General features: G+C 41.2%; 1 protein-coding gene across 1 annotated transcript in view; it reads right to left on the bottom strand.

The window, feature by feature from the left end:
* Positions 1-373: 373 nt before the first annotated feature.
* Positions 374-25,754, bottom strand: part of SNRNP40 (small nuclear ribonucleoprotein U5 subunit 40) — a 38,173-nt gene continuing 12,792 nt past the window's right edge. Inside the window, 6 exon segments of the mRNA NM_001131243.1 lie at positions 374-930; positions 2,350-2,453; positions 9,021-9,082; positions 10,378-10,460; positions 12,596-12,716; positions 23,055-23,177. Of these exon segments, the coding sequence (NP_001124715.1) occupies positions 881-930; positions 2,350-2,453; positions 9,021-9,082; positions 10,378-10,460; positions 12,596-12,716; positions 23,055-23,177 (543 nt within the window). The 3' untranslated portion in view covers positions 374-880.

Raw genomic sequence — 25,754 nt, 5'->3', positions numbered from 1 at the left:
TCCCAGGTTCAAGCGATTCTCTTGCCTCAGCCTCCCGAGTAGCTGGGATTACAGATGCGCATCACCACGCCCAGCTAATTTTTGTATTTTTAGTAGAGACGGGGTTTCATCATGTTGGCCAGGCTGGTCTTGAACTCCCGGCCTCAGGTGATCTGCCCGCCTCGGCCTCCCAAAGTGCTGGGATTACAGGCATGAGCCACCGCATCTGACAAAACCAGGTTCTTTTAGAACTTATTTATCACCTCTTGGCTGCTATGCTTCTAGTAGGAAAAAAGTATTGTTACTGATAAATAATTATTCTCTGTCATTTTCATGGAAGTAAGTAAACCTAAAAACACAGAAAAGGGGGAAAAAAAAACAAGCGAGCAGCTTCTTGGAAGTTTAAATGAATTGTATTCTGTGGCCACATCATGCTCTATACTGATTTATAGCAATCAAGCCTCAAAAAAAAAGACAGCAATAAATCCAATTCACATGGCTCTTGTAAAAAGGCATCTATTTGGCTTTTAATACAAAATGATTTACAGAAATACAGAAAGAAAATATCATACAAGCCAGTTACCAAAAAAAAAAAAAAAATCCCAACCAACAAATTTGTCACATTGGGCCTGCATTAGAAAACAGGAAAAAAGAAAAAGAAAAAAATAAAACAGTCCCTGAAATCTGGCAGGTGGTTTTTAGAGGCCATGGGGAGCTTGCCTTAGTCATCCTGGTGAAATGGGACAGAAGTGGTTTTTGGAATATGGCCACCGCCTCCTGTTTCTTGCTAGCAATGGTCATCTGAAGGGAGGGTGCTAGCCTGGACATCCAACATTTGGCGTCACTTATGCAGTCTGAGGTCTCAAAGACAAGCGGCCTTGGAGTCTTCCAGTCCATATCTTCACTGAATCTCTCCCATATACAGTCTCTTGTCACTCGATGCTGAGATAACTGAGGTAAAAAGAACAGATAAGATAACTAGAAATAATGAAGGCTCAAGGAGACTTGGTGCTCAAGGGCTCTTGTGTCAAAAGCCAATTTTGGTATAAAAGAACAATTGGACTTAGCTTAAATTCCCCTCCTAAACACCATCCACAGGAAATTGTAGCCTGGCTTTTCAATCCAAGTCCTCTAATATCATGGGGATGACTGTACTATGGGAAATACATTATCAGACACTAAATACTGACATCCCTTGTCAGTCAAACCCCAAGAAAAAGACTTTCCCAGTCATTCTAGAAGAGAGGAATCTATGGCTGTGCCAGTCATTTTGTAAATGTGCTTCTGCTTGTTATACTTAGCCCTGGAGAAAGTTACAGTTTCTCCTTTAATTCAAGGCTTAAATTATTTGGTTTAGCCAGCCGAAAAATTTTAAGCTGAAATTTATATCTAAATTTAAGAAGTATCATTCTTGGCCGGGCGCAGTGGCTCACACCTGTAATCCCAGCACTTTAGGAGGCTGAGGCGGGTGGATTACCAGAGGTCAGGAGTTTGAGACTGGCCAACATGGTGAAACCTCGTTTCTACTAAAAATACAAAAATTAGGCAGGTGTGGTGGTGGGTGCCTGTAGTCCCAGCTACTTGGGAGGCTGAGGCAGGAGAATCGCTTGAACCTGGGAAGGCGGAGGTTGCAGTGAGCCGAGATCGTGCCACTGCACTCCAGCCTGGGTGACAAGAGCGAGACTCTGTCTCAAAAAAAAAAAAAAAAAAAAAAGTATTCTTTTAATCAAATACATCATTGAAACAGACTTGATGGAAGTAAATTAAAAAAAAAATTAGACTTACCAACTTCCCTTTGAGATCAAGAAGAAAATGGAGCATTGCTCTTACTCTCACCACTTATGAGCAATGGTGAGACTGTCATTGATACCCACATAAAGACTGTTTGCAGCTGGGCACAGTGGCTCATGCCTATAATCCCAGCACTTTGGGAGCCTGAGGTGGGTGGATTACTGGAGGTCAGGAGTTCGTGACCAGCCTGACCAACGTGGTGAAACCCTGTCTCTACTAAAAAAAAAAAAAAAAAAAAAAAAAAAAATTAGCTGGGCATGGTGGTGGGTGCCTGTAATCCCAGCTACTTGGGAGGCTGAGGCATGAGAATTGCTTGAACCCAGGAGGCAGAGGTTGCAGTAAGCCGAGACTGCACCATTGCTCCAACCTGGGCAAAACAGCGAGACACTGTCTCAAAAACAAAACAAAACAAAACCCAACAACAACAACAAAAACCAACAACAACAACAACAAAAAACACCCAAAGGCTGTTTGCATGGAAATTCGCATAAAACAGATACCCACTTTTGACTCTGTATTCCCAGGATCCCTACGGGGAGATTTCCAGTTTCCCTTTCCCCCTCTTTGGGACAGACTTACTGATGGGCTCGTCAGGGTGGAAAGCAACTTCATTGATGGAGCCAGCATGGCCGGGCAGCTTATACAATATTCTCCTGCTTGTGGTATCCCACACATACACAAACCTGTAAGGTATCATGAAAAGCAAGGGTAAGGCCTCCTAGAGTTGGGGGTAGGGCAGAGGCATGGCTTTTTAAAGGAAATGGAAGCAACAATTATTTACTTACCTTACATTTACTGAACCATGTTCTGGCTTTTAGAAACTAGGAATACAGTCTTTGAATAAGACATGGACTCACCTCTTGAGCAACAGGGTGGAGAAATAAGAATAACTAAAAATATAAGCATGACTGACATGTCTGAATACAAGCTTCTGAAATGGGAAACACCACAGGGAAGAAAAGAAAGCTTTTCCTGCAGACATCACACAAAAACCTTTTTCAGAGTGTCTAGTATAATTAGGCTACAGTTAACTTCATACTCATCCAGGAAGTCTAAAAGGTAACCCAACTCATGGCAGGGTGGGAGCCTAGGCTGCAGATCCAGGTGAACTTTTTAGTACTGTATTCAAACAGAGCCCTGAGAAGGGACAGGAAGTGTCTGGTATATAAAATATTTATAGTATTTGCTAACCTAATACTCACTTGAGCCAAATTTTCCATTGAATTAACAGGCAGAAGGAATACTGAATTCTAGAATGGGAAGGGGCCAAGAGAAATCAGCTTGTCTAGGCTGGGTGTGGTGGCTCATGCCTGTACTCCCAACACTTTGGGAGGCCGAGGTGGGTGGATCGTCTGAGGTCTGGAGTTTGAGACCAGCCTGGCCAACAAGGTGAAACCCAGTCTCTACTAAAAATACAAAAAATTAGCCAGGCGTGGTAGCGTGTGCCTGTAATTCCAACTACTCAGGAGGCTGAGGCAGGAGAATTGCCTGAACCTGGGAGGTGGAGGTTGCAGTGAGCTGAGACCGTGGCACTGCCCTCTAGCATGGGTGACAGAGTGAGACTCCATCTCCAAAAAAAAAAAAAGGAGGAAAAAAAAAAAAAAAGGAGAAAAAAGAAATCAGCTTCTCTAAACTCCTTATTTTAGAGATAAGAAAACTGGGGCACAGTGACGTTTCCAAGGCAATACAGTTCATCAACGGCATAACTAAAATTAGAACTCTTAAAAAAAAAGAGCTTATTAGAGAATGTTCTTAGGAAGACAAAATTTTTATTTGTCATTAAAAAAATTATAAGGCTGGGCATGGTGGCTCACATCTGTAATCCTAGCACTTTGGGGGGCCAAGGCTGGTAGACTGCTTGAGCTCAGGAGCTTGAGACCAGCTTGGACAACATGGTAAAACCCCATCTCTACAAAAAAATTAGCCAGGTGTGGTGGTGCATGCCTGTGGTCCCAGCTACTTGGGAGGCCAAGGTGGGAGGACTGATTGAGTCCAGCACGTAGAGGCTGCAGTGAGCTGAGATGGCACCACTGCACTCCAGCCTGGGTGACAGAGTGAGATCCTGTCTCAAGAAAAAAAAAAATTATGTTTTTTTCATGCTGTATAATAAAGGTAATGTAAGAGGCTATAGAGTTTTAAGCTTCTTTCTACTGAAATACTCTGAATACTACTGAAATACTGCTGAAATACCGAAATAACACAATGTACTTTCTGCAATGCTAGAATAAAAACTTCTATATTTCTCTTCAAAAGTGATGAATAATAACAGAAGATGTCATAAAAATGTGATTTTTTTCTTATTCATTCTGTAGTATTAGAGCCAGTAGGCCGGGTGCAGTGGCTCACGAGGTCAGGAGATTGAGACCATCCTGGCTAACACGGTGAAACCCCGTCTCTACTAAAAATACAAAAAATTAGCTGGGTGTGGTGGCGGACGCCTGTAGTCCCAGCTACTCGGTAGGCTGAGACAGGAGAATGGCGTGGACCTGGGAAGCAGAGCTTGCAATGAACTGAGATCACACCACTGCACTCCAGCCCAGGCGACAGAGCGAGACTCCATCTCAAAAAAAAAAAAAAAAAAAAAAAAAGAGCCAGTATTTTTACTATCACAGGCCATAATTTTCACTTCATCCACTTTAATAAGTTCTATCACCTTTTAGAATTCAATATCATTGAATACAAAAGTCTACATATTATCACAGAATCTTTTTGTTTTTCTAAATTAATGTGTTTTTTTGTTTGTTTTTTTGTAGAGACAGTGTCTTCCTATGTTGTTGAGGCTGGTCTTGAACTCCTCGCCTCAAGCGATCCTCCTGCCTTCACCTCCCAAAGTGCTGGGATGACGGGCATGACCCACCACGCATGGCATATGGCAGAATCTGTATGTATTTAGAGAGCCGCTGAAATCAACTCTGTTCCTAATCCTCTGAGCCAATGATGACTTTATAGCCTTATCAAACTGAAGTAAAACTTGAAGGGCAAGTTGAGTGAACTGCTGAGATTTTATGAGTTCATCTAGGCTCTCCTGAAGTCTGTTTCCCAAAGTAGTACTTCTGTATAACTGATATGATATGGCTTAGGAAGAAGAAATTGTTTTTCTTATTCGAGCTTGCCTTCATGTCCTGTGCTGAAGGTTTCCTGCCATGCAGCAGACAGAAGTGACCAGGAGCCCAGCAGGGGGTTCCTATGTTCCTGACCACCTCTTCAGCAGCCACAGAAACTACAGAGCTGAGCCCAAGACTCTGGAGCTCTTAATATACTCTCGTATTTTACTTTCACTTACCCTCCATAAATATACTGGCTAAAAAAAAAAAAAAGTTCCTTTGACCCTCAACCTTGCTTAAGTCATTAAAGGGTAAAGTATAGAGCTATTATCTTAATCTGACGATGTAACATTCATCTGTTGGTAAATATAAAGGGCTGGTAGTTTTGAAGCAGGTATTTAAAATTATTTATGTATTTTGTTTTGTGCAATCAACAACTCACCAGTACTTGATCATAAAAATGGTACATTCACCAGTACTGGATTATAAAATGCCTAGTTCTAATCCAACTTACACTTTTGGTCAAAAATGCAAATAAACAAGAGCTTCTTAATTATACTATTTAGCTGTCATCAGCTAGGCTCCATAGAAACTAAGTTCTGAACAAGATGGAAGAGAAGCAGGAACTCCATCTGTCTAGACTCCTTGGCTCTGATACTCATGCCCTTCCTACTGTCTTCTTTCCTGTCATGCACAAAAAGCTGGTCCTCATTAATTCAGTGAAGGGCAGTATGGCATAGTGAAAGAGTATGAGCTCTGGAGTCAGAAAGACTGGGGTTCAAGTCTCAGTGCAGCTATTTACTAGCTAAGTAAGCTGAGCTCAGAGAAGTTAAATAATTGCAAATCATTTAACTTCTCTAAGCTTCTTAGTTACAATGATGGAGAAAATATTGATCTCATAACTTTGTTGAGAAAAATAATGAGGTAATATATGCAAAGTGCCTGGCACACAGAATTAATTATAGCTATTGTTATTATGAGTACACTCATCATCAAAACAGAATCTCATGAAGTCAATGGGCTGAATAAATCACTCTTGGCCGAGAGACTGGCCTGTAGTCTATAGGACTATTTAGTTTCAAGTTTGAATATGAGGAGGTGATCTGTAAGTTATTAGTCAGTAGAAAGGAGAAATTTGCCAAATCCAGGCCAAGCTGAAAAGCAGTTTTCTGAAGATACACTTCCCAGGCACATAACAGACAGAATCCCAGATCTCCAAGGGTTTACACTTCAAGGTCTCACTCTTGATGGCTGCCAATTAGATGCTAAATTTAGAGGGGTTCCTTGCCCTCTCCTTACTTTGGCATGGCAACATTTGGCAGGAAACAGGAGCCTTATGTAACAGAGCTGCTTGTTGACTTGGGGCCAATTGGTGAGGTGGCCTGTCAAATCTTGCCAACCCCCAGCAGGTAGAGAGGGGTAGGCTTTCCTCATACCATACTTACACATGTGAATTTTTTTTTTTTAAGAGATGGGGTCTTGCTCTGTTGCCCAGGCTGGACAACAGTGGCATGATTGCAGCTCACTATATCCTCAAACTCCTGGGCTCAAGGGATCCTTCTGCCTCAGCCTACCAAGTAGCTGGGACTACAGGTTTGCACTACTATGCCTGGCTAATTTTTTTAAAGATTTTTTAATAGAGACAGGGTCCTGCCATCTTGCCCAGGCTGGTCTTGAACTCTTGGGTTCAAGCCATCCTTCTACCTCAGCCTCTCAGAGTGTTGGGATTAAAGGTGTGCACCACTGACCACATGTAAAGCTTAAAGGAACAGTGGAGAGGGAAAGAGGAAAAAAACGACATTGCAATTCATAAAGGGCCAATGCCAGAAACAAACTGCTCATCAGAAAAAAAAAGTATGTAAATATAATTTAAAAATTTAATTACAGCTGGGTGCGGTGGTTCATTACTGTAATCCCAGCACTTCGGGAGGCCGAGGCGGGTGGATCATGAGGTCAGGAGACTGAGATCATTCTGGCTAACATGGTGAAACTCTGTCTCTACTAAAAATACAAAAAACTAGTCAGGTGTGGTAGCGGCCACCTGTAGTCTCAGCTACTTGGGATCTGAGGCAGGAGAATGGCGTAAACCCAGGAGGCGGAGCTTGTAGTGAGCAGAGATTGCACCACTGCACTCCAGCCTGGGCGACAGAGCGAGACTACTTCTCAAAAACAAACAAAAAAATTTAATTACAAAAGAAAGATACATTCTTTCTGCTGAAAATTATGTAAAAATACTTAGGATAGTTCTTACTGTATCAGAATATGAGACACCTTAGTCTGTTTCTTAAAGTCTTCTCTAGCAACTTGACAACTTAAAATTCTTTAGATTTCTCTCTCTTCTAGGCAGCTCTCTAAACCACTTGCACTCAAATTATCAATGTGACACTTTCACCTGGACCCTTTCTTTTTCCTCCAGAAAATACTTGAATACTTGTCCATTTTTCTTGGCATTTAACTTGTCAGGAAAAGAAAAAGTAGACTCTGGAATTTAAATATGTTCAGTATTATTCATTACTAGAAAGGTATGGGACAGACCACAGTGCAGCTTCTGTGTGGCAGCATTAGGGCCCAAATAGGGGAAAACCCTGGAATATGCTGAAAGCCCTGGCTAGCCCAAGAAAGGCTTCCTATTTATAGGATGGTGCTTGTTTCAGTAGGATTAGAAGAGAAACTCTAAAGGGGAGCATAGGATTAAGCTAAAAAGGGTCAAGACACTGCCCAATGAGAGCCAAACACAGGATTTGCTGTCAGAGGATCTTATCGTTCTCTACCAGGCCTCATTTGCAGCCCATCAGATTCAACACGTGGACATCCCTATTCAACCTCTGATTCTCCCCCAAGCACAAGTTACCACAGACATGCCAAATACAATAGCATCTGACAGAAGAATTCTCTCCCTTCTGTTTCTCATTCAGCACATAATGCCTGAGCCAGTTTAGATTCATATTTCATAAAGCCTTAGCCGATTAATTCAGCATGGGGTGGAAAATACCTAGTTCACATTTTGTTACACCCTGCACCTAGCAATCATTGCACTTCCCACTAATCCAGACACAGCTCTGAATCATCTCCAACACAGGCAGGCATTACCAATAGCTGAGCTGCTATGCAGGGTAAAATTGGACTGCCATTCTTCAGCCAGGAATTCATTCATGTAATATAAACTAATTGGTTAGAAAAGCCCAAGCACTGACAACAGTGTCATGGGTTCACAGAAATGACTAAGATTCACTCCCTAATCTCTAGGAGAAAATAACTTAGTGGAGGTACCTCACTTTGTCTGATTTTAAGATGTAATAAATGCTAACAAAGGTTAGATGTATGAAATGGGATTACAGCACAAAGAACAAGTAGTTATGTCCAAGAGGTAATAGCGAGAGGGGACCAGGGACAGTTTATGGATGTAACATAGAGGTGGTTACTAGAAAGATATAGGAGTTTGGATAATGAAGAGGGAATGTGAGAGAGAACCTAGAGGTGAAACCGCAAAAGGAGGTTAGAATATGAAAATTCCATGTGAGCAGCATTGTGGTGATGGTGGGAGAGGTGGGTATTTAATATGTATTCAAATGAAGTGAAGCATGGAAGAAGAAATGTGGTGAGGGAGACTAGAGGCAGATTATGAGACTGAATTTTATTCTGATGGCAAAGGGAACCCAACAGAATCAAACAAATTGTTGATCCTCTACGGCTAAAATGTCTCCAAAGTGATTAGAAATGATCTGTTTGTCGAACACGGTTTTGAAACCCTGCATACTGCACAGAGCTTCATCTTCAAACACAGTCATAACTCTATGTCTGCTCTAGCTCCATATCCACGCTTTATGTATAAAACACAAGAAGACATCCTGCATAGCTACATCATTCTTTTTTTTTCTTTTTTTGGAGATGGAGTCTTGCTCTTGCTGCTCGGGCTGGAGTAGTGCAACGGCGTGATCTCAGCTCACCACAACCTCCGCCTCTCAGGTTCAAGTGATTCTCCTGCATAAGCCTCCTGAGTAGCTGGGATTACAGGCATGTGCCACCACGCCCAGCTAATTTTGTATTTTTAGTAGAGATGGGGTTTCTCCATGTTGGTCAGGCTGGTCTCGAACTGACCTCAGGTGATCCGCCCGCCTCGGACTCCCAAAGTGCTGGGATTGCAGGTACGAGCCACCGCATTCGGCCAGCTACATCATTCTTTACTTTGCACCCACTAATCCTTACCTGTCGGCTGAGCCAGCTGCTATTTTGCTTCCATCAGGTGACCAAGAACATCTCAGAAGGTTCTATGATAAATAAGAATCCACTGAATAGTAATATACCAAACTCCTCTTTGCAAGGCTACAGAATCACTAACAGGCTTTAAATTTCCTAACTAGAGTTTTAATTATTCTTCTCAGGAAGATGGTCAGTAATTATCTTATATTCTATGGCCCAAAACAGCATACTTTGTTATTTTACACCCCAAAACAGCATACTTTGTTATTTTACACCCCAAAACAGCATACTTTGTTATTTTACACCATATAAAAACTGTAGAAAATACTTAACTTACAGTTAATTAGATTGAACCTGGCAACAACATTTTGTTCTACTCATAAATGCAGGCTCCCTTTGCTCCATTTATCTTGATACTCATTTTTTTTTTCCTATTTATCTTGAAGAAAAATACATGCAAACCCAACAAATAATAAATTTTGGGTTTTTTTTTTTTTTTTTTGAGACAGGGTCTCGCTCTGTTGTCCAAGCTGGAGTACAGTGGCACAATCATAGCTCACTGTAGTTTTCACCTCCTGGGCCCAAGTGATCCTCCCACTTCAGCCTCCCAAGCAGCTGAGACTGCAGGCACACATCACCACACCCAGATTTTTTATCTTTTGTAGAGACAGGGTCTTACTATGTTGCCCTGGCTGGTCTCTAACTCCTGGCCTCCCACCTTGGCTTCCCAAAGTGCTGGGATTACAGCTGTGAGCCACCATGCCAGGTCTAAAAAATAAAATTTGATTTACACAGTGAAACTGAATCTCAATGAGCTCTCAAAAAAAAAAAATAATAATCTCTATTAACAAATTCTCTGAGGGGAAAAGCTTCTTTCAATAGAGCTGACCTTGAAATTTGAGGGTTTGAAAAAAATTTTCTCTCAGAACTTGGGCCGTGGTAGTTACTGAGGGGAGAGATGTATTCTTAGGGTTCTAACACACATGGTCATGGGATGGGGAGGCAGGTAGGGAGACCATCCAGGTTACAGCTATGGGAGCTTGGGTTCCATATGGAAAACTGATTTAGGAGGGTAAAATTCCCAAGTAATTAAAAGGCCAGGAGTCTCCTGTTGAGGGTGGTGTCAAGTCAGATGCCCTCAGTTTGAGGGCTGGCTCCATTCCTTTTGGGCTATGTGACTGGCTTCTCCCTAGTCACTATTATTTCTATTAGTTTTATTTTTGGCAATACGTTTTGATTAAGAGCAGTGTTACTGGAATGAAGTCCATTCTTAGCAGAGCTACTGCTCTCTATCCTTAGTACCACCTTAAATGTTTCTCTGAAGTAAATGAACAGTAAAACTCCTCTGCCATGCAGAACTCACCTTTTCAAAGTTGTGCACATTTCCTTGAAATATCTTTACACACCTCTCTTTGGGGGCAAACGGCCGGACATCCCAGACACGAACTGCAAAACAAATCCAAATAAACAAACCAACCAAAACAACTATCGGCCAGAGGCCTCCTGGGCACCCAGCTGAAATTAGTATCATGTCAATCTGGCTGATACTGTTTCCTGGGTGGGCGAAGTCCAACATGACATACTGCTACCTGTTAAGGCTCTTTTCTTTTTCAAGCAGGAAAATACATCTAAATCCCAATAACTGGGGCTAGCTGAGGGGGCAGGAAGGAAAAATGTCACATGCAATGTTGGTAATTTGCAACAGAATGCAGTTGGGTGTGACACTAATTTCAAAAAGATATTTTGCAAGATTTCTCTGCCAGCTTAGTCACATCCAGCAAAGCTTCAATGTGACAAACTAAATACTAGGAACTACTCTGACAATGAACTTATAAAAGCCAAACTTACATTGCCCTTTCCTAATTTCCCTCATATGGGCACCTGATAGTCTAAAACTGAACAAGGTCAGATATATATAAAATATATAAAAGGTCAAATAAATCAAAAGAGCACCGTACCAAAAATCAGAAAAAGTAAACATTGATTCTAATTCTATCTCTGTTACATATTTGGGTGATGTCAGGTAAACAGTGAGATTGTTTGTGTCTTGGTTTTCCTGTTCTGTAAAATGAAAATTATCTGTCTTCTTTTTTAAATAATATTATTGACTGATTGATTGAGATGGAGTTTCGCTCTTGTTGCTCAGCCTGGAGTGCAGTGGTGCGATCTAGGCTCACTGCAACCTCCACCTCCCGGATTCAAGTGATTCTTCTGCCTCAGCCTCCCAAGTAGCTGGGATTACAGGTGTCCACCACCACACCTGGCTAATTTTTGTATTTTTAGTAGAGATGGGGTTTCACCACATTGGCCAGGCTGGTCTCGAACTCCTGACCTCAGGTGATCTACCCTGCCTAGCCAATAACACTATTTTAAAGATCCAATGAGATGATATATTGTGCAAAGGTTCTAAAATTTGTAGGCAACAAACAAAAATAAAGAATTTATAATTGTATTATGCAGCCACAAGAAATTATTCTATTATTTTTTCCTTATTTTAGTATCAATCTAGGAAACCTCATTGTTTCTCATTATAAAGAATGCTAGAATTAGCTAGGCATTGTACTTGGGAGGCTTGCATGGGCCCAGGAGTTTGAGACCAGCCTGGGCAACACAGCAAGATCCTGTCTTACCAAAAAAGTTAAGGAAAAAATATTTTTTTAATGCTAGATTAAATGTGTATAAACATCTATTGTAAGCAGTAGCTATAGCCGTTGTAACTGAAGCTATACCTATAGTGGAATTTCAGTGATGTCATTTTATTTGAGTATGAAAAAAGTATTATCAATCCTTGGAGTCAGACAGGCATAAAAAGGCAAAGCTATGCATGAAAGTCTGCCATTGAGAATATAGTTAAAAGGTAAAGATGTCCATTCATTCAACAAATATTTATGAAGTACCCAATGAATGTCAGGTATTATTTTTGTTACAAAACGTCAGGGAATACATTTTAGTTCCTGACAAGCCTATAATTTTGTATACCAGGGCCATTTCCAAACTCCCTCAACATTAAGCATATAATCCAGCAAGTCATCTTACTTTCTTTCTGTAGTAACCCATCCTCCCACTCTACAACTCAAAAACAAGTAAAGAGAAAGAGCAAGAGTGTGTTTGTGTAAATCCAGAATGTTTTAATGAAGACCTCTTCCCACACCAATGCTTTCAGAGTGGGGAGGGAAGACAGACTGGCAGGAAAGAGCAAAAGAGATCATCCAAGCTTGGTGCTCTCTGAAAACGCACAAGAACTGCCTTGAATAGACCTCTAGATTCACATCTTTTTCATTAAACTCATCACCTAGAGTTTCTAATATCCTGTTGGATACACAGCATACCAGAGCTGAGATAGGTCTTAAAGGTAAAGTCCAGTCCTCTTAACAATGTAGAAACTGATGCCTAGAGAGAAGAAATGCTGTGTGCAAAGTTGTTCAGGGACAAGACAGAGATCTGAGACTACAGTCCTAGATTCTTGACTATCTCACCTAAAGCTTTCCCCATTACAACACATTCTAATTGTCTGATGGAATCTGTGAGCAATCTTTGACTTTTTCCTTGGATCCTGGGAGAGATTTCCTTTCCAAAGTTACCTGTATTGTCCATTGCATTGGACAAAAGATAAGAGCCTTCAGAACTTAAACTCAGGCCAGTCACTGAATCTGCATGGCCTCTCATGGTGTAGGTTAACTTGTTCTGGCGCAGGTCCCAGACCTGCAAAAACAAAAAGGTGCCCCCAGAAATCAAATTAATAAAAGCAGAGAAAGAGAATGACACAAGAGACAAGAGTCAATTGCCCAGAGACACTGATATTACTCTACTATAAAACACAGGATTTCTGTCAAAGAGAAAAACGCCTTTTTTTATTTTTATTTTTATTTTTTTGAGACAGGGTCTCACTCTGTTGCCCAGTGCAGTGGCATTATCATGGCTCACTGTAGCCTTGACTTCCCGGGATCAGGTGATTCTCCCATCTAAGCCTCCCCAGTAGCTGGGACTACAGGAGCATGCTATTATACCCAACTAATTTTTTTGAAGAGACAGGTTTCACCAGGTTGCCCAGGCTAGTCTTGAACTCCTGGGCTCAAGCGATCCTCCTACCTCATCCTCTCAGTGTTTGGATTACAGGCATGAGCCACTATGCCTGGCCAATCTGTCTTTCTAAAAAGGTAGTTAAGGTTACCACGTTTGACTAGATAAATATAAACGAATGCACATTAAATGTTAAGATAAAGTTTTACACAAAAAAACAGAATTCAGAAAGGTTATTTTCAAATCATAGCAAAGAAAAACTATTATAGAAAAAAACTAAAGAGTGCTTAAAATGCTTAAACTATGATTCTTAGCCATTAAAAATTATTATAAATACATAAAACGAACACGTCATTTAAAAAAGGCATTATGATTACATGTTTGTGTAACAATATGAAAAATATAGATGTTTAAAATTTTTTGTTTAATGTAACAATATGTGACAATAAATGTATATATATGTACATGTATGGATATGTACATGCACATACACTATGGAAAAGCACATTTATTAAAATAAAAATAAATTACAGGTTCACTATTGCTTGTATAGTAAAGGTAAGATACAGAAAATAACCTAAATATCAAGCAGGAAAAATAGGTGGTTTATTAAATTATGGTTCATAAGCACATTGCAAAACTGAATTCTCATACAGGAGAGAGCATGACAGAGTAGAAAGAGTGGTGACTTAGGGTAAGAATAAACTGTTCCTTGCCACTTAAGAGTTATGTGTCATTGGGTCACTAACTCTTTCTGGGCCTGTTTCCTGGTCTGTAAGATTAGGGATACCAATAGCTACTTCTTACGGCTGTTGTAAGGATTATAAGAATGCTTAGCATATGCCGGGCACATGACAGGCCCTCAATAATGTGTAGCTATTGTTAAGCAGTTCCTAAAAATAACTCAGAAGACCAAATGTAAAAATACTTAAATAAGCTATTAAGCAAAAAAGGAAAATATAAAACAGTATTTATCTTTACACAGACTACAACTATGTAAAATATATATTTTCAAGCTAACAGAAATAGTCTGGAAAGTCACATGGCAAAAAGAACAGTAATTTTGTTAAGGTCACTGGTATTACATAAAATACAAATTTTCCCCCAATTTTATTTCATATTGCAATGTAGTTTTTTTCTAAGTGAATAAAACTTTTGCTGTTCCTTAAATCAAGACACTTTTCCTTATCTAGAAATGAGTTAGGTGTTACACAGCAGAGCAATACATAGGGCAGACAACTCCACTTTCTCCATCAGTAACTCACTCGTGTGGAGCCCAACACATTTTCTATACGATCTTTTTTTATATCAAGATGTTTGCTGCTTCAGTAATCAGGAAAGCCTGAAATGTCTGACATTTTGTTCAAGCTGTTGTTCCTTCTCTTCTGAGAAGGCACTGTTGAAATCTAGCTTTATAACAACTAGGAGAGAATGCACTTTGCCAACCCCTCACAGAACTTGTGTGTTATCTCCAAACTTCCTCCTTGAGGCCTGTACACCTTGCTTGTGCAGGGCCAAAAAGTATCCAGGATTTGCCACACACACAAAAAATCTACAGCAGGGGTGGCTCACTCTTGTAATCCCAGCACTTTGGGAGGCCAAGGTGGTTGGATCACCTGAGGTCAGGAGTTCAACACCAGCCTGGCCATGGTGAAACCCCATCTCTGCTAAAAATACAAAAAATTAGCCGGGCATGGTGATGCACACCTGTAATCTCAGCTACTCAGGAGGCTGAGGCAGGAGAATCACTTGAACCCGGTAGGCGGAGGCTGCAGTGAGCTGAGATCACACAATTGCACTCCAGCCTGGGCAACAAGAACAAAACTCTGTCTCAAAAAAAAAAAAAAAAAAAATCTACAGCACGAATTTAAGCAAAACATTTTGCTAGTATCCTAATCAGCTGTTCAATGAAAATCTGGGCATCCGATTAGTGGCAGGTACTGCTGGAGATTAAAAAAAAGACATGGCCCCTGCTCTCAAGGAGTGTTCAGTATAACAAGGAAAACTTAAGACGTTTAAACAAGTAACGACAGGCCTATGCAAGGTACAGTTGCAAAGAGGTCAGAGCGGTTAGCTCTGGTGGAACAGAGATGAGAGTGAGAAAGGGAAGCTTTCACAGAAAATGAAGCACCTGAGCAGGGTCTGGAAGAAGGAAGTTTTGTTTTGTTTTTTTTAACTTAGACAAAGTGGAAGGGTATTTACTAGGACAAGATAATTTATGGAAGTAGAGGGGCATGAAAAACACTGCTGGATTGTAGGAGATTAGGCACGCAGAGGCAGCAGATGATGAGGTAGACAGGCAGAGGCCAGCTCATGAAAGGTTTTGAATGCCTGGCTTGCACTTTATTTCCTTCACTGGGGAGTCACAGAAGGGTTCAAAATAGAAAAATGAGACATTCAGTTGTCTATTCTGGAAAGATCCTTCTGGCCCATTGATTAACTGATTTATTGAGACCGAGTCTCCCTCTGTCACCAGGCTGGAGTGTAGTGGTGCAATCTCAGCTTACTGCAACCTCTGCCTCCCAGGTTCAAGTGATTCTCCTGCCTCAGCCTCCCGTGTAGCTGGGACTACAGGCGTGCACCACCACACCCAACTAATTTTTGTATTTTCAGCAGAGACGGGGTTTCACCATGTTGGCCATGGCCAGGATGGTCTAGATCTCTTCACCTTGTGATCCGCCCACCTCAGCCTCCCGAAGTGCTGGGATTACAGGCGTGAGTCACCGCGCCTGGCCTGGCCCATATATTTAATAACTGAAGGAATGAGACCTCCTAAAGTGCAGGGATTACAAACATGAGCCACTACACCTGGCCCAATCTATCCTTTTAACCATTACATTAAAAAAAAAAATACAAACTGAACTCCCATCCTAACTAGAGCTCAGGATTACAAGAAATGCCAGATTGCCAGCCAGACCATCAGGCATTCAAGTGACACATTTTCTTCTTTCTTCATTTTCCTCTGACTCCCCAATCCTATCACCAGATAGGAGGTTCCAAGAGATTCGTGGGAACAGCATTATCTGCTCACAAATATACAAAGAATTTGTTCACCTCAGATTTTAAAAAGGGTTCCCACTCCTTATTTGTTTCTCTTTCTTAGAACAGGCAGTGCTACCTAAGATACACCAAGAAACAAACAAAAAACAGGCTCTCTGAGGAGCATCTCCTAATGCAATGAGGCAGTATGGTGATTTGTCACACAAGGGCTCAAGACTGGTAAGCCTCTAGGTGCTTAAAAGGTACTTGTTAATTGACTAGAGGTAACAAGACAGAGTGGTAAGACTATTAGCCTTCTAGAGATAGAGCTCTGGTTCTGTCTCTACCACTGACTGAGTGATGACTATATGATCTTGGCCAGATCACTTAACCTCTTAGGGCCTCACTTCAGTCACCTATAAAGTGAGGGATGGAGGTGATGTCTAAGGCTCTTTTCAGGTTTGACATTTCCTGAGTCTTTCCGATCGAAAAGGAGTCTCTCTTTTGCAGGTTTAAAGAAATTTATGAGGTCTTTTAGGACAACTAAGAGTCTTCCTGAGTTCGAGAGAGCAATTACTCTCCCCTCTGCATGTAACAACAGGGTATGTTTTTTGTTTTTGTTTTTGTTTTTATCAGGACAGAGTCTCACTCTGTCGTCCAGGCTGGAGTGCAGTGGCGCGATCTTGGCTAGCTGCAACCTTCACCTCACGGGTTCAAGCAATTCTCGTGCCTCAGGCTCCCAAGTAGCTGGGACTACAGGTGCGTGCCACCACGCCCATCTAATTTTTGTTATTTTTAGTAGAGACGGGGTTTCGCCACGTTGGCCAGGCTGGTTTGGAACTCCTGGCCTCAAGTGATCTGCCCGCCTTGGCCTCCCAAAGTGCTAGGATTACAGGCATGAGCCACCGTGCCTGGCCATCAGCAGGGTATTTTTAATAGGGAAAAGACTACCTTCTAACTAAATTCTAACACACACAACTCTCTTCAGTCCATCTCTGTTATACAAGAGCAAAAATAAATAATTCTAGCAACCTGGTTTCAAATATTGTATTAACTGCTGCTGCCAGAAAACAATATGGCAGCCTGTATCCCAAATATGAAACATCCTTATACTTGTTAAAACCATTAATTTTCATCTGGAAATCTATTCTAAGAAAACAAATACAGAAAAAGTTTCATGCACAAATATGTCCACAGCAGCATAATCTGTGATAATGATTCACATGAAACAGCCTAAATGTCCAATGACATGGTTGTCACTAAATTATTTAATACTGTAATAATAAAAAAAAAGATGATGATAATGGCAACTGACATATATTGAACACATTATGTCCCTGCCACGGTGCTAGGAATATTATATCCTTACTTCATTTAATTAACGTAACAATTATATGAGGTGAGCTGACAATTCCCATTTAGACATAGGAAATGGAGACGATGAGGTTAAAACAACTTTCTTAAGATCACAAAGCTAGCAATTAAGTGACAAACTGCAAGTTGGGAACTTCGCTTAAGCACAGGAATTCAAGGTTACAGTGAGCTATGATTCCACCACCACATTGCAGCCTGGGCAACATGAGTGAGACCTCAAAATAAAACAAAAAATGGAAAGGAAAATGATTCTAACTACAATTCTAAGAAAATAAGAATGATTTGATAGAAAGCAACTAGAGGTGGGCTTAGTTTAGGAAATACTTTCTAGAAGAGATATCTATGCTGTGATCTGAAGATAAGAAAGCAAGTCACAGCAATGCATCAAAGGTGGGGGTGGGGGATTCCTGACAAAGGACCAGCTATGTGATAATAAGTGAAATGAGATCATGGCTGTGCACAGGGGCTCATGCCTGTAATCCCAACACTTTGGGAGGCCAAGGAGGGAGGACTGCTTGAGGCCAGGAATTCGAGACCAGCCTGGGCAATGTGTTGAGAACCCATTTCTAAAAAAACAAAAATGAAAACAAACCAAACTGGCCAGGCATGGTGGCTCACGCCTGTAATCCCAGCACTTTGGGAGGCCAAGGTGGGCGGATCACCTGAGGTCAGGAGTTCTAGAACAGTCTGGTCAACATGGTGAAACCATGTCTCTACTAAAAATACAAAATATTAGCGGGACGTGGTGGCGGGTGCCTTTAATCCCAGCTACTCGGGAGGCTGAGGCAGGAGAATCACTTGAGTCTGGGAGGCGGAGGTTGCAGTGAGCTGAGATCGCGCCATTGCATTCCAGCCTGGGCAACAAGAGTGAAATTCCGTCTCAAAAAAAAAAAAAATTTAGCTGGGCATGGTGGCATGCACCTATAGTCCCAGCTACTTGGGAGGCTGAGGTGAGAGAATTGCTTGAGCCCAGAAGGTCATGGCAGCAGTGAGCCATGATTGCACCACTGCACTCCAGCCTCGGCAGAGCGAGACTCTCTCTTGAAAAAAAAAAAAGCATTATCTAAAGAGTGAATATTATGATCTTTACATACAAAACATTGTGGTACAGAAAAGACTTGAAGGAAGTACACTGTGAAATAGTAAGAGTGACTGAATTTGGATGATGAAACTACAGTGACTTATCTATTTTTATAATTCTTTTACATTTTCTGCACTTTAATATACAAAGTATCACTTTTATTACTAAATCTATTTTAATTGTAATTAATTTTTAATAATGTTATTCCCAATAAAGTTGATTTGTTAAACATATATTTGAATGCAAATTTTATATCTGCATAAAACATTTAAGGTAAATAAGTAGACAAATTAGGAAAAGTCTATACTGATTTTTTGTTTAGAAAAGAGAATACAATATATACAGCACACAAACAAGGGGACTCTCTCAGTGCTGGGTGCACTTCTAATTAAAAAAATTCCCCGAAAATGAAGCATTGGCAGAAAAATTTGAATATTTGTGGATGGATTAAACGCTTTTTAGCTTTTTTTTATTTTTATTTTTTGAGACAGGGTCTCTCTCTGTCGCCTAGGCTGGAGTGCAGTGGCGTGATCTTGGCTCACCACAACCCCCGCCACCCTGGTTCAAGCCAGTCTCGTGCCTCAGCCTCTTGAGTAGCTGGGATTACAGGTGCATGCCACCATGCCTGGTTAATTTTTGTATTTTTAGTAGAGACAGGGTTTCGCCATGTTGGCCAGGCTGGTCTAGAACTCCTGACCTTAAGTGATCTGCCTGCCTTGGCCTCTCAAAGTGTTGGGATTACAGGCATGAGCCAGCATGCCCAGCAAATACTTTCTAGTTTACTATCACCAACAGAGTACTGAACAATTTTCATCACCCCCAAAATTTCCTAATTATTCTCCTTTGTGTCAAACCTCTTCATCCCTAACACTTGCCGATTATTGATCTCTTCTTTGTCCTATAATTTTTTTTCGAGAATATCATATAAGGAATCCTATATATATATAACCTTTTGAGGCTAGCTTCTTTTATTTAAGCTGTGAGAATTTGTGCTATATAGCACTATTGTCTTTAGAAGGCCCAGGAACAGTCCAGATAAAGAGCCCAAAGTAAGCCATACTACTGGTAGTAAGAAGACTTTACTAGCACAAGAGTATTATTGTTAGGTTAGTCTATCCCCACAGTGGAGATGAGGGCATCAATCAAATTTGGTACTCTGTTGGTGATAGTGAATCTATGCAAACATTAAAATTCTTATAACTGTACACCAAAAATGTTTATTTCACTGTATGTAAATTTACTTGTCTTGAAAAGTATAAAAGTTATCATAGCTTGATGACATTAATCTATTTTCATGTGTACAAGAAGGCTTCTAGTGATTCTGATGCCAGTGAGCTCCCAACTCCATTCTGGGAAATATTGTGCATAGCTATTAAAGTTGATCTAAGTTTCCATGTTCTGATTCTTCATTCTCCAAGTATTTATATGATGGAAAAGGGATGGGAAGTTCAATTTTGGAAAACCTGAATTCTTAGGTACCTATGAGACATTCAAATGGGGGATACTGAACAGCTAGTTGTACACAAGGACCTGAAGCTTAAGATCTGGCGTGGGAAAACTGTCTTCGGCAGAGGGATGATGGAGTCGTGGAAGTAGACGAGATCTGTCTTGGGGAATATACACAGTGAGAAAAGCAAAGGCCCTTGGCGAATAATGATGTTTAAAGACTCCACAGACAGAGTAGCTCATAATGGTATGTAGAGAAGGAGAAGGACCTACCAGATGGATAGGACAGTTTGTTGTCACAGAACTCAGGGGAGAAGACCAGGTCTATGGTACACAGCAATTATGTTAAAAAACAAACACACACACACAAAACAAAAAAAACCCAGACTATTAGGAATGAATAATGAATGGTATGTGAGGAACTGAAGACAGTGAGCGCAGAAAAACCTCCAGGGGATTCATCTAAGTATTAAGAGTATAACTCTAGAATGAAACTCTGGGATTTGAACTGAGGTTCCATCACGTATTAGCTGTGTAACCTGGGTTTAAGCTGTTGTGCCTCTTCTAGCTCAGTTTCCTCATCTGTACAATCACATCAGTAGGATTTATTTCATGAGGTTGTAAGGTCAAAGTCTTTAAGCTCCGTGAGGAGGTCAATAGCGAAGCTTAAAGCTCTGAGAACAACAACTGGCAGAAAGTAAGTACTATGTGTTAGATAATGATGATAACAATATTATCACCACCATCATCATCATCCTTTTTAAGAAGTTTTGGGCTAGGCATGGTGGCTCATGCCTGTAATCCCAGCACTTTGGGAGGCTGAGGCGGGTGGATCACCTGAGGTCAGGAGTTCGAGACCAGCCTGACCAACATGGAGAAACCCTGTCTCTACCAAAAATACAAAATTAGCCAGGCGTGGTGGCGCATGCCTGTAATCCTAACTACTCAGGAGGTTGAGGCAGGAGAATCACTTGAACCCAGGAGGCGGAGGATGCGGTAAGCCAAGATTGTGCCATTGCACTCACGCCTGGGCAACAAGAGTGAAACTCTGTCTCAAATAAATAAATAAATAAATAAATAAATAAAATAGTTTGGCTGTGAAGGGAAGGATTCACAGGGCAATATGAGGAGGGGATGTGGGGTTGAAGGAAGAATTTTTTTTTTTTTTTTGCCACCCAGAGAAGAGACCTAAGCATGATGAAATACTCATAAGAAAGTAGAAAAGTAGAAAACAAAGGCTGGACGTGGTGGCTCACGCCTGCAATCCCAGCATTTTGGGAAGCCAAGGCGGGCAGATCACGAGGTCAGCAGATCAAGACAATCCTGGCTAACTTGCTGAAATCACGTCTCTACTAAAAATACAAAAAATCAGCTGGGCGTGGTGGCACACGCCTGTAGTCCCAGCTACTCAGGAGGCTGAGGCAAGAGAATTGCTTGAACCCAGGAGGCGGAAGTTGCAGTGAGCCAAGATCATGCCACTGCATTCAACTCTGGGCGACAGAGTGAGACTGTCTCAAAAAAAAGAAAAGTAGAAAAGAACAGGTTGAAAGAAGGGACGAAGGATTGAAACCCTCACATTTAAAGGACTACATTTAGGCCGGGTACGGTGGCTCACACCTGTAATCTCAGCACTTTGGGAGGCCGAGGCAGGTGGATCACGAGGTCAGGAGTTCGAGATAAGCCTGCCCAACATGGTGAAACCCTGTCTCTACTAAAAAATACAAAAATTAGCTAGGCATGGTGGCACGTGCCTGTAATCCCAGCTACTCAGGAGGCTAAGGCAGGAGAATTGCTTGAACTGGGACCCAGGAGGCAGAGGTTGCAGTGAGCTGAGATAGCGCCACTGCACTCCAGCCTGGGCTACAGAGCAAGACTCCGACTCAAAAAAAAAAAAAAAAAAAAAAGACTACCTTTAGACAAAAGCAAGGATATTTCTTTCTTTTCTTTTGGAGATGGAGTCTTGCTCTGTGGCCAGGCTGGAGTGCAGTGGCGTGATCTCGGCTCACCGCAACTTCCGACTCCCAGGTTCAAGTAATTCTCCTGCCTCAGCCTCCTGAGTAGCTGGGATTACAGGCACACATCACCACACCCAGCTAATTTTTGTATTTTTAGTAGAGACGAGGTTTCACCACGTTGGCCAGGATGGTCTCGGTCTCCTGACCTTGTGATCCACCTGCCTCGGCCTCCCAAAGTGCAGGGATTACAGGCGTGAGCCACCGCACCTGGCCAAAAGCAAGGATGTTTCATCCAAACTAACAGCAAAGGAAACAACGAGGGATGGAAATACAGTACAACTTCTAGGTAAGAACAACAGAGAAAGTTGAGTATTTATCTGACAGTTACTCTTCTTACTATAAAGCAGAAGGTAAGGTCAAAGTTGTTAAGATCCCCAAGGAAGCCAATAGGAAAGGAAGACAGAAGCTGTGCAGGCCCAAAATAATACATTTCCTGGCACTTGTTATGTCCAGGAATTCTGCTAAGTGCTCTAATGAATCAGGCTCATTTAATCCCCACAATGGTATGTGGTAGATGCTACTGTTTTTTTTTTTATCATTACCCCCTCACCATTCGCACAAGAAAAAGAGGCTTAAAGAAGGTGCTTGAAGTCACAAAACTAGAAAACGCTGAAACTAGGATTAGAACCCAAGTCAATTACTTGAAAGTTTGAGCTACACTGTACTGCCATATGGTCTATTGTCTCTTTAATATCATTACCTTCTCTTATTCTTAGAGAAACTTAGAAAACTCCCTTTCCATAGTGTCAAAAAGAAAAACACAGTGAGAGATGAGGATACAGAATCACAAACTGATTCACTGCTCTCTTTAAACTAAGATGGTTAAAAAAAGATTTTGAATGTCTTTAAAAGGAAATGTACTCTTTATTTTTTACATAGTCCCCCTACAGAGACTTCACACTTCACATTAAGTGCCTCGTTCCTGACAGCATTTATAAGATCTGCAATGCAACCTTTAATTCAGGAAGTCAATGAAGACAGGAGAAAAAGAAAATAAGTTCCAAGTTACTATTTTCCTTTCAGTTGGTATTAAGTGCAAAGCTACCACAATCTCAGAAGTTTGAAAAAATTCGTTTCTAAGTGCAGATAGATGAAATGGAAATATATCATAAACATCAAACATACCTTGATATCATTATCTATTCCACCAGAAATAATCTGATCACTTGTGTCATTGAAGGTCACAGCTAACACCTGGTACGTGTTCTGAAATGTCTGGATGGCTGCTTTCTTCCGGATGTCCCAAAGCTGAAGCAAAGGACAAGATAGTCTATCCGTAACATCATTCTAAGAAGCAATTGCACAGTACAAACATCCCTGAAGTACAAGGACTTTGTGGACATGAACACATCTATAATTGGGATCCCATATCACTAAAACTCCTGGATATCCTAATAACACACATGGTAAGCAGTGTACTCAATTTTGCCAAGACATTTGAAGAACGGTGAAACAAAACTTGTTATATTTTCAGACTTCTTTGTTAAAGTGAACAGAGTTAAATCAACATACTCTTAGAATGGAATTCCCCTAACTACTTAGTTCATATATTTTTTAGGACAACAAGGATATCAGACAATTTTTTCAAACTGTAGATACTAATTCATTAGCGGGCTGCAACCCACATTTAAAAAAATACAGGGTATGTCAGTGAAAATAGTATAATAAACAATGACAAAAGCTTGTCCCTCCACGAAAGCAGCAAATTAACCAGCAAAATCTGTCAGAATCAACTGTCGGAACTCTCAAAACTAATCAAAAGTTTATAGTAACCAGGCAAACCTTTAATGAGGAAAAAGGAAACAAAAAACTACCTGAGTCCCAGTAAAAGGGCTTTGTAGTGTTTTAACTTGTGCTGGCTCTGTCTCCTGCTCAGCAACAGCTTTGAAGATAACCCATATTCCCAGTATGGTTTCCTAGTACTGAGGAAGCAAAGGGGGCCTATTTCTTATTGTCAAAGAATAAACAATAAAAATTATTTATTTTTACCTGTCTGGTGGCTCCCTGAAGGATGAGCCCAAAGGACTTACATTTATTTTGCCTAACTTGGAACTTTCCTTGAAAACATTTAAAGGAAAGGACATTATTAGTCTCTGGTTCCTGGGGGCAAGGAAAAACAGTTGGGGCAAAAATACAAACCAAAAACCTTGGGAGGAAGGGCTGGGGAAGGAGACAATTTGGGGAATAAGAGCTTTGAAAAGCATTGACATATTCCTGGCCATGTATCTATCTAATCTATCTATCTATCTATCTATCTATCTATCTATCTTATCTATCTATCTATCTATCTATCTATCTATCTATCTATCTATCTATCTATCTATCTATCTAACTATCTATCTAATCTATCTATCTATCTATCTATCTATCTATCTATCTATCTATCTATCTATCTATCTATCTATCTAGGGACAGACTCTCCCTCTGTCGCCCAGGCCGGAGTGCGGTGGTGCGATCTTGGCTCACTGCAACCTCCACCTCATGGGCTCAAGCAATTCTCACGTCTCAGCCTCCCAAGTAAGTGGGATTACAGGCGCGTGCCACTATGCCCAGCTAATTTTTGTCTTTTTAGTAGAGACAGGGTTTCACCATGTTGACCAGGCTGGTCTCAAACTCCTGGCCTCAAGTGATCTGTCTGCCTCGCCCTCCCAAAGTGCTAAGATTACAGGCATGAGCCACCAGGCCTGGCCCATCCCTGGCAATCTAGACCACTTGCATGGCCAGGGCTGGGCACATACTTAGAAAAGATCTGAGAAAGCCGTAAGCTCTCTGGTTGACCTTCAGGCTCTGCACAAGCAGGAAGTGAAAGCTAAGGAGAGATGTAAACTGCATGGCAAGGAGTTGAAGGCAGGCTCCAACATACAAAAAGACAATCTGCAAAGACTGGGAGAATTTTTGTTCTTATTGTTGTAGGTAATTTAGGAAACTTCTGTCATTCACTAGCTGACCACTAAGCTAACGAAAAAAAGAATTCAGAGGTCACACAGGACAAAGAATACAAACTTTACAAAATTAGTTCAAAAAATCACTAAACAGGCCGGGCATGGTGGCTCATGCCTGTAATCCCAGCATTTTGGGAGGCCGAGGTGGATGGATCACTTGAGGTCAGGAGTTCAAGACCAGCGTGGCCAACATGGTAAAACCTTGTTTCTACTAAAAACACAAAAATTAGCTGGTCATGGTGGTGTGCCCCTGTAGCCCCAGCTACTCAGGAAGCTGAGGCACAAGAATCACTTAAACCTGGGGGGTGGAGGTTGCAGTGAGCCAAGATCGCACCACTGCACTCCAGCCTGGGCTACAGAGCAAGACTTCGTCTCAAAAACTAACCAACCAACCAACCACCCTCACCTTACCCCAACTCACAGAAAGTCACTAAACAAACAACTACAACAAGCAGCTCTGGGGACCTAATGTCCAGAGTCGCCACGTTATAATATTTAAATGCCTAGTTTTTAACAAAATATAAGGCAGGCAAAGAAGCAAGTAACTATGGTCCATATAGAAGGAAAAAGTAGTCTTCTCAACAAATTGTGCTAAGACAGCTGGCTAACCACATGCCAAAGAATGAAGGTAAGCCCCTGCCTAACATGATACACAAAAATTAATTCAACATGGATCAAGGACCTAAATGTAAGAGCTAAAACTATAAAATTCTTAGAGGGCCAGGTGTGGTGGCTCATGCCTGTAACCCCAGCACTTTTGGAGGCCGAGGCCAGGAGGATGGCTTTAGCCCAGAGTTAGCGACCAGCCTGAGCAACATGGTGATTCCTCGACTCCACAAAATAAAAACAAAAAGTTGGGTGTGGTGGTATATGCCTATAGTAC

The sequence above is a fragment of the Pongo abelii genome, chromosome 1 (genome assembly GCF_028885655.2).
Source record: "Pongo abelii isolate AG06213 chromosome 1, NHGRI_mPonAbe1-v2.0_pri, whole genome shotgun sequence".
Classification (NCBI taxonomy): Eukaryota; Metazoa; Chordata; class Mammalia; order Primates; family Hominidae; genus Pongo; species Pongo abelii.
This window is presented reverse-complemented; position numbering and strand designations above follow the sequence as displayed.